Source organism: Ylistrum balloti, unplaced genomic scaffold (assembly GCF_031769215.1).
Source record: "Ylistrum balloti isolate Yb309-2 unplaced genomic scaffold, AGI_CSIRO_Ybal_v1 Utg370622, whole genome shotgun sequence".
Classification (NCBI taxonomy): Eukaryota; Metazoa; Mollusca; class Bivalvia; order Pectinida; family Pectinidae; genus Ylistrum; species Ylistrum balloti.
This window is the reverse complement of record NW_026782381.1, coordinates 378548-397761: the sequence shown is the minus strand read 5'-3', so window position 1 is coordinate 397761 and position 19214 is coordinate 378548. Positions and strand designations below refer to the sequence as shown.

Genomic DNA, 19214 nt, shown 5'->3' with positions numbered 1-19214 from the left:
TGATCCCATTCTGTCATTCTGTGTGTAACAGAGGTTATTAATTATTTCAGTGCCTCTGCTAGGAATCGACCCCGGTGTAGTATGGTAAAGTGAAGCCCATTGTGAAATGAACCCCCTCTCTCCCCCATAGTAAAGGGAAGCCACTTAATATTTTGTTTTCAATTGCTGTTTCTTCACTTAATTTTTATCAGTTTACTTAATTATGTTCCTCAATACATAAAAAAAAAAAAAAAAAACAGGGTGGAGAAATTTCAGGGTGGGATGGGGTAGGAGGGGTTCACTTCACCATGGCCATGACTACTTTCTTATTAAATTTTTTTCACCAATTGTTTGCAGCTCATCCTGATTCAATCATATAAACACATATATAACAAAAAATAGGTCTGTGGTGGGGAAATTTAGGGCCAATCATCTATCCCTCTTCAGCATAAATGGGACTTCACTTATTTTCATAAAGAACAGAAAATGTCAGAAAGGTACACGACACTTAAAAAATGACCTTCAGTTTAGGAAATGTGGCCCCCTCCCGCCCGAAATCCTGGGTAGTGGTAGTCAACAATTCATCTTCTTAGACAACATGACATGACTATCAGGAACTTCTACGGAAGTGTTGTGTCTGCCGGTGAAAAGCAGTCTGATACACAGCCACGACTTGCATTTTCTTAACCGTACAAGAAACAGGAAGACGATATACCTGCTGTATCGCACACAATGTCGGTCATAAGACGAGCTTAAGTGATCTGGCCCCACTTGTATAAAACATCTCAACTTGAGATTTCCTCAAGTCGAGATTTTCCTCAGCTGATATCTCCTCAAAAACGGCTTGTATAAAATTTTCTCAAGGAACAGGAGGAAGTCATCTGCTAGGATGTCCGGAAATTCCTTGCGGAATTTTCATACAAGATATTAGCTGAGGAAAATATGGGCTTGAGGAAATCTGAAATTGAGATATGTTATACAAGTGGGGCCTGATCTCTTCATTTTCATAACTGTATTTTTTACTGTCTTGCTCACTTGTTCTCTACTTTGTTTTCTGCTCTTTGGTGTTTCTCATATGACTCTCTCGTAATAAATAAATTATCCCAGATATTGTCACATCGAAAGATTGTTCATCAACGTCTAGGTAGAGTGAATTTTAACATTTAAACTGTACTTTACAAGTCTTTACAATGTACTTGTTTATTGATCCCTGAAGTGCAGTGAAGTTCTGCATATATGAGTGATGCACAAATCATTGTAATTGATTGAAAATTAAAAACAAAACAAAACAAAAAACAACATTGAATTTTCTCTATTTTTTATTAGTTGTCCCTCAAAATAAAAAATGTCCAATTTGCAGACCCATGACAAGAAATAGAAATAAAATATCCTCCAACAGAGTAACAAGTATACTTGAACTCATAACTCATGCTAACAGGTACCATAATCGATATTTTCAATTTTCACCAAAAACAACAATTTTCAGATTACTATAATATCTTGACCAAACACCTTCAATGCCTTTCTTTTCATATTTTCCCTCTCCTCTAGATCTCTTCTTCAATCCTCTTGCATGGCATTTCCAATCACTCAAATTTAGCTATTATGCAAATAGATTTCTTTATTAATGATTTAAAGTTGAGATATAAACACAACAGATCCATGCACAAATGTGTGATATATACAAATAGGCATCCTAAATATTCCAGGGATTACGATCACTTTCCCTTTCTGCACCCATGTAACATGTCATGACAAAATTGCAGGCACAAGTAAAGTAATTTTATTGGTTCCAGGCAAAAACATCTGACCAATCACAGACTGCTACACTCTTTATGAAGATTACAAAGGAGAGAATACCGTTGTGTGACCTCAAGATTCCTTTGATGTACATCAAAGAATCAAAACTAGTCTTTTCTCCTTGTCCATAACATGCTTACAGGGAACCTTACATTTTCCGATGAAATGTTTCAGGGGTGCAGAGAGCGGAACTGGAGCATCCAGGATAACAAATAGGAGGAGATCACCATAATGTTTACTATTACAGGACACTATCATCACATTGCATGAGTTTTGCTTTTTAATTCTGCAAATGTCAGGGGAGAACTTGTGACAAAATTTATCTTACACAGTATGATTATATGAGATCCAGAACCCCAGTTATCAGTACCTGCCTGACAGAGGAATGGTGAAAATAGTGGAAAACGATACAAAAGTTTCTGTACACTGCAAGAAATGATTTCAAATTTCAGTTAAAATAAAACATATTTTTCTCTTTATTTCCCTTGTTAAAATGAAAATAACAAATAGCGAAAATGATGTTTAAATATTTTATCATATTCAAACATTGAATATAAAAAATGTTTAAGAGCCGTTATATAACTTTAACCTGTTTGCCATTACAAGTAAATGATTGGAAAGTGCTTCTCGTATTCCTACCTGGTGTTTGTACATTTAAGTTATCTCCATTCTGCCAGGCAGAAAATTGCCTTATCATAGATAAATATATCTAACTCTATAAATAAGCATATTCTGTAAATTTTATTCACATCATATGTCTTCCCACCTTATATACATACAAAAATACACATTCAACATTAAAAGGAAAATACAGTTAAAAAAAGGGGTTTTTTTTCTGACGGAAAAGAAAGACAGAAATCATGAACCTTTTCTCAATGTTTTTTTTACACTTGTAAGAACTTGTCTTTCGCATTTTTCATTTCCCAAAATATCACACTATCACATTTGTAGAGGCACAACAATTCAATGTTTGATTAGAGACTGCCAGCAGACTTAGAAAATTAGCTTACATTGATATTGATATGAAAAGTTTAAAATCCTAACAACCCGTCTTTGAAAAATTATATAGTCCTGGGCATCTGGTTTGCTATTCTTTGAAACTGTGTATAGATATAATAGTTAGTATATGGTGTTAATATCAGTCGGTAATATAGAGATAAAGGTTAGTATTTATAAATGTGATCTTGTCTACTGAGAGGACAAAAGAACATAATAACAGATACAAAGTCTGTTTAATAAATGCCTATCTAACAGATCTAGATAACAAATCAACTAGAAACCCAGGACTGACTCTATAAAATCATACCAACTTCTCAATCAGATATCATAGCCCATAATCCAAGGTGAAGCAGTCTAAATTACAGGTAGAGTTCTTAGCCTACCAAGAAAAAAAATTAAAAAACAAACAAACAAATCCTTGAAATTCTTGAAAACAATTTTCTTTTTACATTAATGTAATTTCCTCTGTAACTATTACATCAGTTCATATCACATATCTGTTTCTTGTTCCTCACTTCAATCTAGTCATTTTTTGCCAAAGAATCACATATCACAATATATTTTTTTCCATAATTTTTTTTTTCTTCTGTCTCCTCCACAGCATTATACAACTTCATCCATTACCAGGTCAATCTCCTCCCCCTCCTCGGCGTGTGTGTAAAATGAAGCATGAAGCATGATAACAAAAAATGAGGCACCTGAAAAGAATGCACACCATTTTTATAACTTCAGATAATCAGAAATATTTTATGAATTTACACCCAAACCAGCTAAAAATAATAACAAAAAAAGAAGAGGTTAAAAATAAAGTGTGCATTCTGGGTGACATTTCATATATCAAATTTACAATGCTATTTCTCAGAAATATTTGAGTAAACCAACATCTTAAAAATATGCTAAAAGAATGTGGGACATGATTTAGTTTCACATGATGAACATTTACAGTTTGACACCTTGCCAGAGAAACCAGAGGAACACCGAATATTTTTGGTTGACAAATTTGATTTTTGACCAAAGACTTAAAAATGTAAAATCCTTTTAAATGTCAATTGAAAAATCATAGAAAAGATGTTCTTATATCATTCGCAAAAAAAAAGTGACATTTCAATTATTACTCGATCACCAACCTGCAGAAGATGATAATTTAGCATTTTGTGCTTGTGTTTCGCCTTTTTCATACATACCAATTATCCAGAAAACAGCGGACCCAGCACCAGCCAACCAGAAAATGGGGAAAGAACACAAACCCACTGCTGCGTATTGCTGTGAAACACTGAGCTCTTTACCTACAATATAGAAATTTGTGGTGAAAATCAATGAGTGACCTTATCATTGGACAACAAAATATTGTTTTTTATTTACCTACAGTTGATATACTTTTTTCAGCAAGGAAACTTACATCATTATGGTATGTTAATTATTTTTCTTCTCCAAAGAATTAATATGGATTGTCATCAGAAAAATGTGCCAAAAAATGGTTATCATTTTGAATACGAAAGTATATATTAAAATTGTATAACAGTATGGAAGGAGATCATAATTATTTTTACCCATAATTGAAAGCTTCTTCTCCTGGTTCTTAATGTTAATGATGTAGCATGCTCCTAGACATGCTGCAATGGCAACCAGTAATAAAGGGGAGGTAAGTCTGTAAAAGAAAATGACATGCCTATAGAGGTAAACCGCATGTGCACTTATAAATTAATATCTATATCAAAAGCATTTTGATCATGTACAGGCAAAATCAGACATCAATGCAGATCATTTTTAAGTTTTGTCCATACAAGGAAAAAAAAATAAAAAATCATATTTTCTTTGATTAGAAATTCACAATACAATCCCTGAGAGACCTCAGAGGTTTATTTCACCAGTTTGAGAAAAGGCAGTTTTGTCTCATTTTGTGAAGAAAATTTGTAAATTGGTAAGGAAATATTCATGAATAGAACGCAAATTTTGTGATTATGACTTAACTGTAAATAGCTTCAATGGGGGAATGGGGACCCATTAACAGCCCAAATATCCATCACAAGAAAGCCTGATCTTATCCCGACATTTCAATTTCAATGAATTGATGTATGTTGTTTTATTGTTTATTACACATATAATAAGTGATGTTACAACAAGTGTGAAAAAAAATTAAAACACTTATCCTATAAATTACCCTATACATTTAGAATTATATAATATGATGCATGTATAAGCACAACATACAGTTCTAGATTGTCAATCATCTTTTAAAACCCAAAATTCTTTATCGTGTTTAAAAAATGTGTTAAACATTTTAAAAGTGGTTGATTCATTTGATTTATGTAAAAGAAAAGAAAATTAATCTAGGTTGTTTAAATTGTGTTACTTTATATTTACATAGATGCAAATATTGGGTAAACATTGACCAACTGACCATGATAATTATTCATGTTTGAATTATCAGGGGTAGAGGGAACCCTGTGTGATAGAGGCTTATTCTACTGCTGATCTCCTTCAATCCTACTTTTTCATACAGAAAGCTTTGCTGAAGTGAAGGCAAAATGCAAAACTCTAAATACTTACACACAAAATAGGACCAGTCCAAGGAAGACAAAAAGATAATTGCTTTGAAAATGTTCAATATTTTTCATAACTCTTTTAGGAACTGGTGCTACAGACTTGGGGACCTTGAATTTGCTGGTATTGATGAACTCTCCCCATGGCTTGATGCCTTCACGAGTTCTCGCAAGCCACTCTCTTGCTGATGCATTTGACAATGTCAGTGACATGATTCTGAAATGGAAATCAAATTTCATATTTATTTATGCATTCAAGTTTGTCTGTTCATGATCGTAATTGTCACTTATTAAACAGTGAATTATATTTCTGAACAACAAACATTACTTGGAATTTGATCATGAAATTGGGCAAAGTAATAGTACAACAGTTTTATTTCTTAATTGTCTATACCTGGTAATCATAGCTAAAATTAAATATGAACAGGATGCCGAATGGGCTGGTATCGGTCAGATGGATATAAAAGCAATACAAAAGTTCCTCAGAACTGTATGTGTCGTCTGCATAAAGTGTCACAGTCACCCAGAAATCGAACTGGATGTGCAACATGCAACATTCAGCAATAAAGTTGTAATACCAAATTTTATTGCTAAATCTTGAAGCATAAACGGAAAACTGCACAAAGCAATATTCCTGAGAAATTTCCAAGTTCAAAGGGACATATCACTGCCAAGAAGGGTTACAGACTGTCAAGAAGCGAACTCGGTGCATAACTTTTGACAAAGAACTCATATACAAAATTACACTCGAAGCATAACCAAGAAAATTCCAGAAAACAATATTCCCAAAGAATTGTACAAAAAACTATATTCTCGAAGAATTATTGAAGAGGCATAACTCTCCAAAGAAGGGTCACAGACAGCCAAGAATCAAAACTAATATGTACCCTTCCAACAAGAAGACATATACCAAATTTTATTTCTATAAATCAAAGCATAACCAAAGAAAGTCCAGTAAACAATATTCCCAGAGAATTTTCTAAGTTCAAAGGGGCATTACTCCACCAAGAAGGGTCACGTACAGCCAGAAATCGAACTTAATCTGTACCCTTCCAACAAAAAGCCATATACTAAATTTCATTTTTATAACTCAAAGCATAAATAAAAAAGTCGGGAAAACTTTTGTATGGACGCTGCTGCTGCCACCACCGCGTGACGACAAAGAAAGTGATCCCTAATTGTCCATCAGCTCTGCAGGCTACACAAAAAATGGTCCAATAATTTGTTTTCATGGTATCATGGTCTGTACATCAAATTTTTTTTGTATAATGCTTGTATTCCAGTATAAGATTATAACTAAGACTGATTGCTTTCGAAACTTGTTTTTCAGAAGAGTTTTTTGATTGTTTAACAAATCTGACCCCTGTGAACTTTTGATGAGATTTTTGATTTGAGGAAACTCTGTAGCATTCAATCTCATTATCAGGCAACTGTATCAGTACCTTGTATCTTCTGATACTTTAGAAGATTCTCAAAGGTTTTTAACAGATTTAACCCCTTTGACCTTGATAAAAAGTCAAGGCCATAGATATGATAAAGGTTTAGATCAGTCCATCCCAGGAACAGTTCAGCTACCCTGGCCACCTCCATATACCTCTCTATAAAAAGATGTTTATTAAAAAAAAGTTGACAGATGGACAACAGATACTTCTCCTGAGCTGATAAAATCTACAAGTACAGTAGACTGCAGCCAACGATTACAAAGAAAACTTTTAAATTGTTGCTTTACACTAAATGAGCCATGAACAAAATGAAGGATAGAACCCTGGGGACTCTAATTTCTTATTTCTAATAGTTTTGATATATGATAAGTTCTTTAATATAATGCATTTTCAATGTGAAGTACTCAATCCATCTGTCCATATCTATAGCATGCATGTTTAACTACGAAGCGCCCATTAGGTGAAATCTTACCTATTCTTCACTGCAGACATATTATCAGCAAATCTAGATACAAGAAACACCAAATATGGACAAATATTTTTTATCTGTTGTTAACCATTATCTCAATGAATAAGTATTGTTATCCAAACATCAGATTGAAATTGTATCGTATAAGATCAATCATAGCTGTCAAGGACATATTATACATTTGTATGTCCCTGAAGCGATCGTCTAACTTTTTTCACTAAATACTATTTTTTTATCTGAATTGTATTGACTGTGGTGTGTGTAAAAGTTGTCATTGAATTTGATGTTGATTTCCTTATTCTCAACAATGTTCTGAAAAGCCTCCCTATTTTAAGGGAAATCTCACAAGTATGCTATAATTGTAGTTGATAACAATTTCATTGACGCTGTCTTAAAGTCTCTGTATCCAGGCTTGATATTAACATACAACATAGAATGTACATATCAAATGTCACACATTATGTTCTTGATCAGCCAATGCATATAATTCAAATGTCCTAATAAAACAATTATTGCATTTACGACGTGAAATGGCAGACTATTCCAAAGCTAAAGTTAACCCATGAAAAAAATCATCTTTAAAAATCTAACAGTATTTTAATGAATCACAGCTGTTCCCTACTGAATAAGTAAACAAAATATATATATCTGACATCTGATATTGCTTGACAGATAAGTCATTAACTTAATGATTAAGTGTGCTGTCCCAGGTATTTATTCAAATTTTAACTTAAATTTTTAAACTAGCATCTTACCCTCTTCTCTTGTGCGGTTGCTGAGACTCCGGAACGTTGATATCCCCTTCAAGACTGCTAAGGTCTATCTTTTCCATAACAGTTTCAACTGCAATTCATCTCATCATGTGTACGTGGTGAGAGTGACGAGTTTCTACCCATATATCGATGACGTACATCACACTTCCGGTACGAAGATCTTTGTATTTATTTTCTGACTCATGTTACACTTCTGCTTTTTCAACTGATCAGTGCCAGATTAGAATATTTTCTGCAACAGAAGTTGTACTGAGGTGAGTGTATCATCAAATCTATTGTAAAACGTAAATTACAATTAATTGAACTAACGGAAAAATCACTTTGCATGTTTCATTATGGAGTGCGGATTTACAGATATCAGCTGATTACAGCTTTTACTATACAACGTTAACATTATATGATTATAACGGAAATCATTATGCTAAAGGTGCTATGCAAACATGCGTTTTGCATCCTAGTGCAACCGCGACAAAGACAAAAGATAAAATCGAAGACAGATACAAAAGTAATAATCGGAATAATATGTAATAATATGTATGATATGTATCCTTGGCGCGTTAGTTTCGGACCCCTTAATAACAATTTTACGCTAGCTACATTATGTCAACGATTTATTCAAATATGTTCATATTATAAGATTTATTTAAAAACTAAAAAATATATATATTCACAAATCTGACCTCTAGTTCGTTCAGCTGAAATGATCGACAAGTGTATCGGACATGTGACTGCACTTCCATTTCTGACATCTCAGAGACGCTTAAGATAGCTTACAATGACTCAGAAGTGCTCATGTATTACATAAAATCATTATGTGAACGGAAATGACATTCTGATGCCGAAAAAAATAAAGATAAAATAATGGTGCGAAAATGGTGAATATCTGTGTTGATGTGTGCACCTTTTCTGGTTAGAGATTCAAGTTTTCTTTCTATTTTCTTGGTTAACTTCTTTTTTAAAACAGAAATTGTTTAAATAGATTTAATTTTTCATTGGTCGGTCTACAATTGGTTAGTTACTTGAAATCAGAAACAAGTCATCAAAAGTGATAATTTAAAAATCACCTCTTTTTTAATATAAGATGTGCATGTTTGAACTATCGTAGCCAAAAAAATGCAAGAAAGTGTGACCTATTTTTCACAATCAATTTTTATTCACTTGGCAAATGATAACAAAACACTGGCATTGGAAGATGGATTGATTGGTTATTTCATCATATCTGGGAGTATGTTTGACATGTGAAAAAACACACAGATTTGCCAATGAAATATTAACACAGCATATTTTATGGTGAATAGTTTCAATCACTATTTTCTTATTCTTTCTGGAAGCATGACATGTTACACAATCAAAATTATCCTGGTGCGAGGTCACGTAGGTCAATAGTGCATCCGATACGTCTCAATAAAATGGCTGTTATGAAATACATAATGGTCCAAATGTATTATACCGATGGCTCCGTTTTAGCTGGAATTATTACTTGTACTATAATATCGAAGTAATCAAAACGTAAATAAAAATTTGAAATCTGAATAATAATGAAAATGGAATACATAAGCACAAAAGAAAAGAGAAAAAAAAATAAAAAAGAAAGAAATAGGCCTAAATGAGGCAAAAGCACAAATGAAAGAAAGATGGTGAACCATACCACTGTGCAAAAGGTTTGTTTATTGTACATCAATATTGGGCAAGGATATGTCAGTTGAAAATTGTTGATAAATAGGTCACTTTCACTTAAGCAGTTGAAATGATTATATTAGACCAGTTGAACCTGCAAGAAAATCACCAGGTTCAGATCAGGACCAAGGCTAGACTGCAGAATATTTAGAATGTGCAGATTGAGAGGTCCAGCCATACCTGTCCAAAACTAACTTTAATACAGGCACATATTTGGATGGTATTTGGTTTTTAGTTCATTGTTTTATGCTTAACAGGAATTTCAGAAACTGTGCATTTTGAGCTTTATATACATATATCAGTTCTAATATCCAGTACACGTGGGTTTGTGTACCATACAGTAATTTCAGATTATGTCATCTTAACTGATTCAACTTGAAAGCAACTATAATCAGACCCTTCAGACCAACATATATTCACAATCTAGATAATTTGATTTGTTAAATAATGTAGCTCAGTAAATATTGGATATTTTGTGTATTTTTTTCAGATTGATTTGTAGAGTTCCAGTCTACCAATACACATGTTTGATTCAAAGGATGGCTTCTGCAGAAGAACAAGCTGAAGACTTCTCTTTGATAGATGCTATCCACTCTAAATACAATGATGATGATAATGCCCATCACTTCAAAGTCTACATTTCCTCCAACGCCCCAGGCAAGAAAGGTACATGTTTCAGTATATCTGATTAGAATGAAAAAAGCCTTTCAGTAAATCAGTTTGGAGCTCAATGGCTCCTGAATAACAGATTTAAAATATATTCCTTCCAGTTATTTACTTTCTTTTTGTTTTTGGCCAGTTTAATACTATAGATATTATGTTGAAACAGATAGCGGAAGTCTTGTGGTTCCACCTATTCTTGTTTTGGACAACAATAAAGTGACATGTTCAGGACCAAGTGACATAATCGCATCACTGTGTGGCCATGTTACAGAACTTGATCTGACAAACAACTTAATCACTTGCTGGAAAGAGGTACAGTACACGGTGATTAGCTGAAAAAGAAATGCAGTTTTCAACTGGAAAGGGAATAAAATGCAGTGAAAGTTTTACCTTTAGGAAGCAAAGCTCAAAGTTGTTTGGTGGTGGTGATAAATCCTTTTGATTATGTATTCAGTATTGGATACTAGTATTGATTTTTTCTTCTCCCCTCAAATAATTGTCAGATATTATTTCTTTATTAACTTCAGATGTACATGTACTTAGTAAAGTATGACATGATAAGTATTTGGTACTATTGATTCTGGAATTATATGTGTTATGAACTTCTCAAGTCACTACCAAAAATATTTGCTGTATGAAATTGTAAATTGTCCTTCATTTCAACCAAACACATACAAGAATTGATAACACTAGATTGTGTGGTTTTCAAGAAGAAGACATCAAAGACTAAGAAGATATGCATGATTGTTGATTTGCTTTAATTTCTTACAGATTTTGTCTATGATTTCATATATGCCACGACTACACACAGTAAATCTAACTTCCAATGCCCTGACTACGCGCTCTCTAGCAGGACTGGATGTACCGGAACAGACATTCAAAAACATTACTCTTCTCATTTTGAACAACACACAGACCACATGGTCATCTCTCAGTACATTACTGAAGATATTTCCCAGGTAATGTTCACCTCAACAGTCCCAAAAGAAAACCACAATTTTAACTTGATTTGAACGTGTACTTATTTGATGCAATCAAATTTTAATCAATATCAATTTAGAAAAAAGTTAGTAGTTTGATGGATTTGTGCATTTGAAATAATATCTATATCAACAACATACAGAAACATCGAGAAGCAATGTTATGTTTTAGCACAAAATCTTTAGTACAAAGAGTGCTAAAATAAGACCACCACTAAAAGATGTGTATTTACAGTATATTGTACTCAGGACTACTACAATTGGTATACAGTGTTGTTTTGTTTCCATCTGTTATAAAATGAGATACATTTTGTTCCATATATCCAGTCATCTACCATGCCTGGTAATAAGCCCACCAATATTGATTTAAATTTTGAGAGAAAATGTCAACAAATTGCAAGTTATCCTGAAATAAGCTCACTGCCCTACTACGAATCTGGCACTGGTGTGTGATAGCCCTTAGGGCCGAATATTCTTGTTTGAGATTTGTTAACCTGTGTTAATCCTTTTCAGTTTGACTGAACTCCATCTAAGCCTGAATAACTACACCTCTATAGATGTGGACAACCTTGAGTCTTATCCAAGTCTTCAAAAACTATTTATCAACAAACATGTCATTTCACGATGGTCAGAAATTTCCAAATTGGGCCATTTATTTCCTCACCTGGAGGCTCTCATCACAATTGAGTCAGACCTAGCGGACATGATTTTGGATTGTCCCGAGGCATCAATAGTGTTTCCATGTCTTAAATGTCTACATATCAGTTCCACTAAATTACAGAACTGGGAACATATAGAAGAACTCCGAAAAATTCCAAAATTGTGTGAAATACGAATGAAAAATATTCCCTTTTTGGAGGTAAGTTACAATAGGGTGATTCGGGGGCTGTTATATATGTCAGTAGATGATAAGATACATAAATGCTGTAAGTATGAATACAGCACAAGTAGTTCAACTGGTATTGTTTATTAAATTCTCAGGACATGGAGACTGTAATACTGATTATTCAAAATACTTTTAAAATTTTACCTGACAACAGTATGGGACTACTTACAAGTAAGTTGCACAGCACAGTTTGTCATATTTCATATAAATATTACACAGGAGATGATCTAATTGCAGTGTTTAATAATCAGAATTTTTTTTAAACAAGTTAACCACTTAGATCAGTATTTCACACAGGCACTTGGCACAAATTCCTAACCTAGAGTCCATATATATTTATTATGTTACTATATGATACATATATATGGACTGTGGGTCGGAACTTTGTGCCAAGTCCCTGTGGTATTACATGTACTTAAACATTCCCTGCACGAAGGGAGATAACTCTTCATTATCATCACCTATGGATTCTTTGTGTAGTGTATGTGAAACTATTTCCAGGAATATAACGAAAAAGTAAGGCGCCAGATGATCATTGCTCGCTTGCCAAATATCACTCACCTTAACGGCAGTCCAATAAACGAAGTGGAACGTGAAGATGCTGAAAGGGCCTTTATAAGGTTCTTCATGGACAAAGAGAACCAACCCAGGAGGTACAAGTCTAGATCTCTATATACTAGGTCCCATATCATTTCTTTCCTAATGAATCCTTTATATTTATACTAGGAAATTATTTATCATCATGGTCATGGCCATTCCTTATTACAAAGAGGGTGAGGGTACAGGTCGTCTTACTAGCCACGTGGGAATTTTCCTTTAGTCAAGTGGTAGAGTGGCCAGCTGGAGACTGAAGCTTGCTAGTTTGAATCCCATCAGTAGGAGGGTGTTATTTGGTACTCTAAAGGTATGAGATATATCAGGCTGAGATGCTTCCTTGGAGATGTTGAACCTGTGTTGTTGATGTCTTCTGGGTCAAAGACTTTGTCTTGGAGGGAGTAGTGTAGAAGTTGAGAGTACAGGTCACCTTACTATCTTTGACTAGGGAGAATTTCCCTTAAGTCAATTGGTAGAGTGTCCAGCTAGAGACTTAGGGGTTGTTAGTTCGATTCCCTATCGTTGCAGGGTGATTTTCATCAATCTGTAGTTATATGGTGATAGTGTAATGAGGTTTGATATGATCACTTCATGTTTGATGAGTGATAAGTATATGATATCACCGTATACTCCAGAAATATTAGCAGTATAACGTTTTGATGTAAAATGACATTATACCAATGCAAAAAAATAACATGGACAAATTTTACTTATTTCTCATTACAGATATCATGAACTTGGAGAAACCTATGGTACGCTGGATCCACTTGCTGATGTTGATTTCTCTGTAAAGAAAACCCGCAGGGTCACCATCAAAAGTGACGAAGACGAAAAGTCACAAGAAATGGAGATAAACATTACACAAACAGTGCGAGAATTAAAAAAGTTCCTTCAAAATTTTGCTGGCCTTCCGTCCCACAAATTCCGTCTGTTTTTCCATGCAATAGTTGATGGGGTACCACTAAATTCCTCTGAGCTGATATTCCCAGACAAAGTTTTACATTCTCTGAACATAAATGATGGCGATTGCTTTATCATAATTCCAAAATGTTTTTGAATGTTGATGATTTTATCAAATAATGCAATTTTCCATTTTTCACTTGGGGCAAATAATGATACGAAATGGTGAAGTTGATGAAATCTGTGTCTGATATATTTCACTGAGAGAAATGATATCCTTGAACACATGAAGAAGTGATATTCTGGAGAATAATTCATTGAATTTCAAGAAATACTATAGAGATAAACCTCAATACAGCACCCACCTCTGATTACATGCTATAAATGTGAATTTTTAATTTCATGCAATCAACGTTTAGTGCATTATCACTTTTTGCCAAATTCATGCAATGATTTAATTTATGCATCAGTAGTTACAATTGCTATATACATGAATAAACATTATACAGAAGAGACAATTACTGTGATACTTTCAGGTAAAAAATTCAAAAATTACATGACCGCTAATATATGTAACTTTTCAATGAAATATATTGTCTGTTTTTGATTAACTGGAATTGAAATACATGTATTGTTTCCAGTTTATTCAAATTTGAAATTAAAACAAAACAAAACTATATAAATATACAGATTTTAACGCTATCGATGTGCAGGGATGAATTTATGGCTGTGTAAAATTTGTTTGTTTGATGTCACATGAAGGTGCTAAACAGATCACACCAACTTAAATAATATGTTGGTAAGAATGTGTTCAATTTTAGAGTGAATTTGGTCAGGTGTGTTTTGAAATCGGAATGTGAAAAAGGTAGGTTTGTGATTGTTTTTGTATTAATGAATGACTTTCATATTGATTTCTATTATTTCAGTGTTTTGAAGTAAAAAAAACCTGTTAAGTACCTGTTATACTTTTTAGTAATGTAAATCATTATATTTTTACATATGTCTGAAATTGTCAGTTTTGCAGGATGATAAGGATTAGCAGCTTTTTACTACAGATCATACTATAACATCAGTAACACATCTCACCCACCTGAGGACTAAAGTTTTGTTCAGGAGTACCATCTATTGAATTTAATTGATAAATTTCTTAAAAGTAACAGACAGGAAATTGACCCATCAATGGAAAACCATGGATAGAAATGATGTGGTTTTGAAGACCGGGGGTCCAATAGTAGATGTTTTTACTGGAATAGCCCTGTTTTGATGAACAATACATGTGGATGTGGAAGTGTTCAACTGGTCATCGCAATACAGAATCTCTTTTTGTGTGGTAGAAACAGGTCACAAAAACTTGATAAATTGGTGTGTGGTATCTCTTTCTTGTTAGTTATCTTTAAAAAGCTACAAACACACTCACTATGCCCTTGTTTTTGTAACTTTAAATATCTCTACATAGTCTACACAGGGACCTGTCCTAGTCTGTATAAATGTTATGAGAATCTTTAGAGGGAGTGATCAACATTTGTTATAGTCAACACAGGGACATATCCTAGTCTGTATAAATATTATGAGTGTCTTTAGAGGCAGTGATCAACATTTGTTATAGTCAACACAGGGACCTGTGCTGGTCTATATAAATATTATGAGTGTCTTTAGAGGGAGTGAACAACATTTGTTATAGTCAACACAGGGACCTGTGCTGGTCTGTATATATATTATGAGTGTCTTTAGAGGCAGTGATCAACATTTGTTATAGTCAACACAGGGACCTGTGCTGGTCTTTATAAATATTATGAGTGTCTTTAGAGGGAGTGAACAACATTTGTTATAGTCAACAGTGGGACCTGTGCTGGTCTGTATAAATATTATGAGTGTCTTTAGAGGGAGTGAACAACATTTGTTATAGTCAACACAGGGACCTGTGGTCTATATAAATATTATGAGTGTCTTTAAACAACATTTGTTATAGTCAACAGTGGGACCTGTGCTGGTCTTTATAAATATTATGAGTGTCTTTAGAGGGAGTGAACAACATTTGTTATAGTCAACAGTGGGACCTGTGCTGGTCTATATAAATATTATGAGTGTCTTTAGAGGGAGTGAACAACATTTGTTATAGTCAACAGTGGGACCTGTGCTGGTCTATATAAATATTATGAGTGTCTTTAGAGGGAGTGAACAACATTTGTTATAGTCAACACAGGGACCTGTGCTGGTCTATATAAATATTATGAGTGTCTTCAGAGGCAGTGATCAACATTTGTTATAGTCAACACAGGGACATATCCTAGTCTGTATAAATATTATGAGAATCTTTAGAGGGAGTGATCAGCATTTGTTATGTTCTACACAGGGACCTGTGCTGGTCTATATAAATATTATGAGTGTCTTTAGAGGGAGAGATCAACATTTGTTAAAAGTTTTAACTATAAACAACTGTATACAGTAACCATTCATTAACACATACACAAATGTCTTGCTTTGTCAAGGACAAATTTAAAACACAAACTTTACAATTGACAGATATTTATGTTGATTTGCAGGTATCATCAGTAACAATGGAATGAAATAACGGCCAATTAATTGTGACATCAGACAAACTGACTTTCGGCGTCATAGGGTTACAGTATACATGTCCATACACTTTTATCTTCCTGTGTTTTATATCACAATTGATATAACCACCTCCCCATTGTTTAGTTGTTACAGGTACAATAATTGGCATCACTAAAATTATATCATTAGACTTTAAATACAGAGTCATGTGGTTTAGGTGTAATAACGGGTTATACAGGACATCCAGAAACATTCCATATTGATCAGAAATGGTTCATATCGCTATAGACTAACAAAGTTTCAGGTCACTGTGATTCAGAATATACCTTTCATATTTTTTATATGAACTCATGAAATGACGTTGCGGTATGATATTGTGAAATGACATATAATAGACATACTGATTATATAGTTATCTTTTCTATCCGCTGATAAGCCCGCCCATATTTAACAGTCTGTATGAAAGAATAAAAAATATGCTAAGTAAAATAAATCCTTTCTCAGGACTGATGGGCGATACATAGTAATTGTCTGATATACAACTGTTGTTGATCTCCTATTTATTTTTGGGACTCAAATGTTTGAATCCTAGACACACGCTTTTCCTGTGGGACCCACACAAATTTTGAGAACCTACTATAAATTAAAAAAAAATTATCAAAATTTTGAAAATGGCACTCTGGATTTACTGGAAGCAAAAATGAGCCTACAAAAATTCCAGATCAAAGAAAATGAAATGTGATGAGTAAATTTTTTTTTCCAGGACTGATATGGACTATACATTGTCTTTGCATGATATTTAACATTCATTGTTCATTCCACCATATAGAGTAGTTACATTGGTTTATGATGTTTTCTGACAGTCAAAGGAAACAGGTATATATGTATGCTTCAGTTTCAATACTTGTATTACACTAGCTATTGCTTCTAATATTACTTTAATACAAATATCAATATAATGCAAAAATTTCAATGCAAGAGAACCTTAATGTTAAAATAGCGCTACAATAACAAATTTTTTCATAACGTTATTCTGAAGTTAATTTTTCATTTTTCAAAATCATTATTCTGAAATCAGAATTTAATGTTAATTAACCCTTTCAGCGCCGTAGGCGAATAAAGTCGATAAGCAGACAGGCCGCCATAGGCGACTGAAATCGACAACTTTTGCCATTGTTTTCGGATATTTTTCTGAGCTGAGCTGTACATTGTGAGAGATATTTGGCGCTGAAAGGGTTAACAGTGAAAAAAGTTAACATTAAAATGACTTTATAATGATGGGTTTTTTTAAACACTGAAATAACGTCAGAAAATTGACTGTGTATATGTAAAAATAATTTTGCTTTGTTCTTAATTAAAATGTATGTGTATCATAACACTGTAAATGCAACTTCATCAATCAGATAAATCAACCTCATAAACCTTGAGTTGTTTGTGCTGCTCACTCCACACAAAAAAAATGTGATAGAATTCTAATTTTTTATTATTTGATTATTAAAATTACATTATAATTTCTTTTTGAATGCTGTTGGAAAGATGAACAGGAAAGATGTCCCTGATAGACTGATCTGGTTATTTTTAGCATGGTTGTGATGATTCTAGTGTGATATGTTAATTTTTAAAATGAATATTAAAATATGTGAAAAGATTTTAATTTATCAGTCGTTTATTCAATGTCTGTTATATTTCATATGAGAGACCTTCTGGGTAATGTGTTCCATGTAAAAGTTATTTAATGTCAAACAAGCTTTTGCCTGGTAAATATATTACTTTTACATTGTCAATAAAAGGAAGATTATTTAATTGTTACACAGGTGCAAAATCATAGTCCTGTAGTGCCCCAATATGTGTCAATCCTCATTATCTGGAATGATAGTCCACCATTCTCCAAATGCAGGCTTCATCAGCCAATTTATAGAGACAGTATAGAAAACTTAACATGAATTTACAAGATACATTGACCCATTTAATAGTAGGCCTACTTGAAATACACTCTTAAAAGTTGATCTGTCAAACCAATTTTAAATCCATTCAGTCAAATATGTAAGTAGCCAAAGGACATGAATGCTGTCTTATTCTTCAGAAAAGGGTTGAGAAAGGATTACTGGGCATGTAAAATCCTGTATATGATGCCCTCTTGAAAATGCTTAATTTGGAAAAAAATTGGTAATTTATCCTGGAACAATGTACCTCATATTGTTTTTAAAACTTTTAATTGAATATAGACCTGTGGTTTTATAAAGCGTTAATTCAGACAAGCTTTATTGCCCTCAAACTCTAAGTATTTATTGCAAAATTACATGATTTAATCCTGGGTTCTTGTTAGTGACAGATAGGATGTTGTGTCACCGTATATATACTCTAGTTTATCCAGTGATAAGCCCATGCTTGATGATAATTAAAGCCCATTCATGTAATTGAAATGCTACATTATTGCCAATCTGTTGTTATGTTTTAGCTCCTAGGCTTACAATAGGATAAAAACAACAAAGTCATTTGTCTTTAGGTTGCTAAGCTACACATATGTATTAACATTGATTCTGTTTGTAGTTTGGAGGATTTACTTATTTTTCTGTATATTTTTAACTATATATATCTAAACATGCATAGATATTCAAACAAATTTTGAAATATATTTATTCATCTTAAATAAACAGAAGTTTTGTTTGTAATTAGAAATGTCATTCCACAAACAAATCACTGATATTTATTCAGGCAGGTGTTGAGGTCACCAATTACATACATTACTGATAATGCACGTTTCCTAATTAGTGACAAGTTTGTTATAAATCCTATGGAGATCTTTTAAGTATCTGTCCACAGACAATGTCAAATGACAGTACATCATCTAATTTGTTAATTAATTAAAAGTTAATGAAAATAGCAACTATACATTAGTCATGTATGTCTCTCCATGTTTCCTAAAAATAGATTGATTTCAAAATGTTTTACA

General features: G+C 33.2%; 2 protein-coding genes across 2 annotated transcripts; one reads left to right on the top strand and one right to left on the bottom strand.

Annotated features, from left to right (window-relative positions):
• Positions 1-1280: 1280 nt before the first annotated feature.
• Positions 1281-8091, bottom strand: LOC132557077 (prenylated Rab acceptor protein 1-like). Its single transcript, XM_060221563.1, has 5 exons — positions 7988-8091; positions 5329-5538; positions 4329-4426; positions 3963-4064; positions 1281-3476 (listed from the first exon to the last, which is right to left on the bottom strand). Exons 1-5 carry the CDS (start codon positions 8062-8064, stop codon positions 3382-3384), a joined length of 582 nt encoding a protein of 193 aa, XP_060077546.1. The 5' UTR covers positions 8065-8091; the 3' UTR covers positions 1281-3381.
• An 88-nt stretch (positions 8092-8179) lies between these two features.
• On the top strand, positions 8180-14267 carry LOC132557076 (tubulin-specific chaperone cofactor E-like protein). Its single transcript, XM_060221562.1, has 7 exons — positions 8180-8259; positions 10185-10348; positions 10512-10657; positions 11117-11304; positions 11839-12184; positions 12713-12864; positions 13532-14267. The coding sequence occupies exons 2-7, from the start codon at positions 10222-10224 to the stop codon at positions 13860-13862; spliced, it is 1290 nt and encodes a 429-aa protein (XP_060077545.1). The 5' UTR covers positions 8180-8259; positions 10185-10221; the 3' UTR covers positions 13863-14267.
• Positions 14268-19214: the final 4947 nt, after the last annotated feature.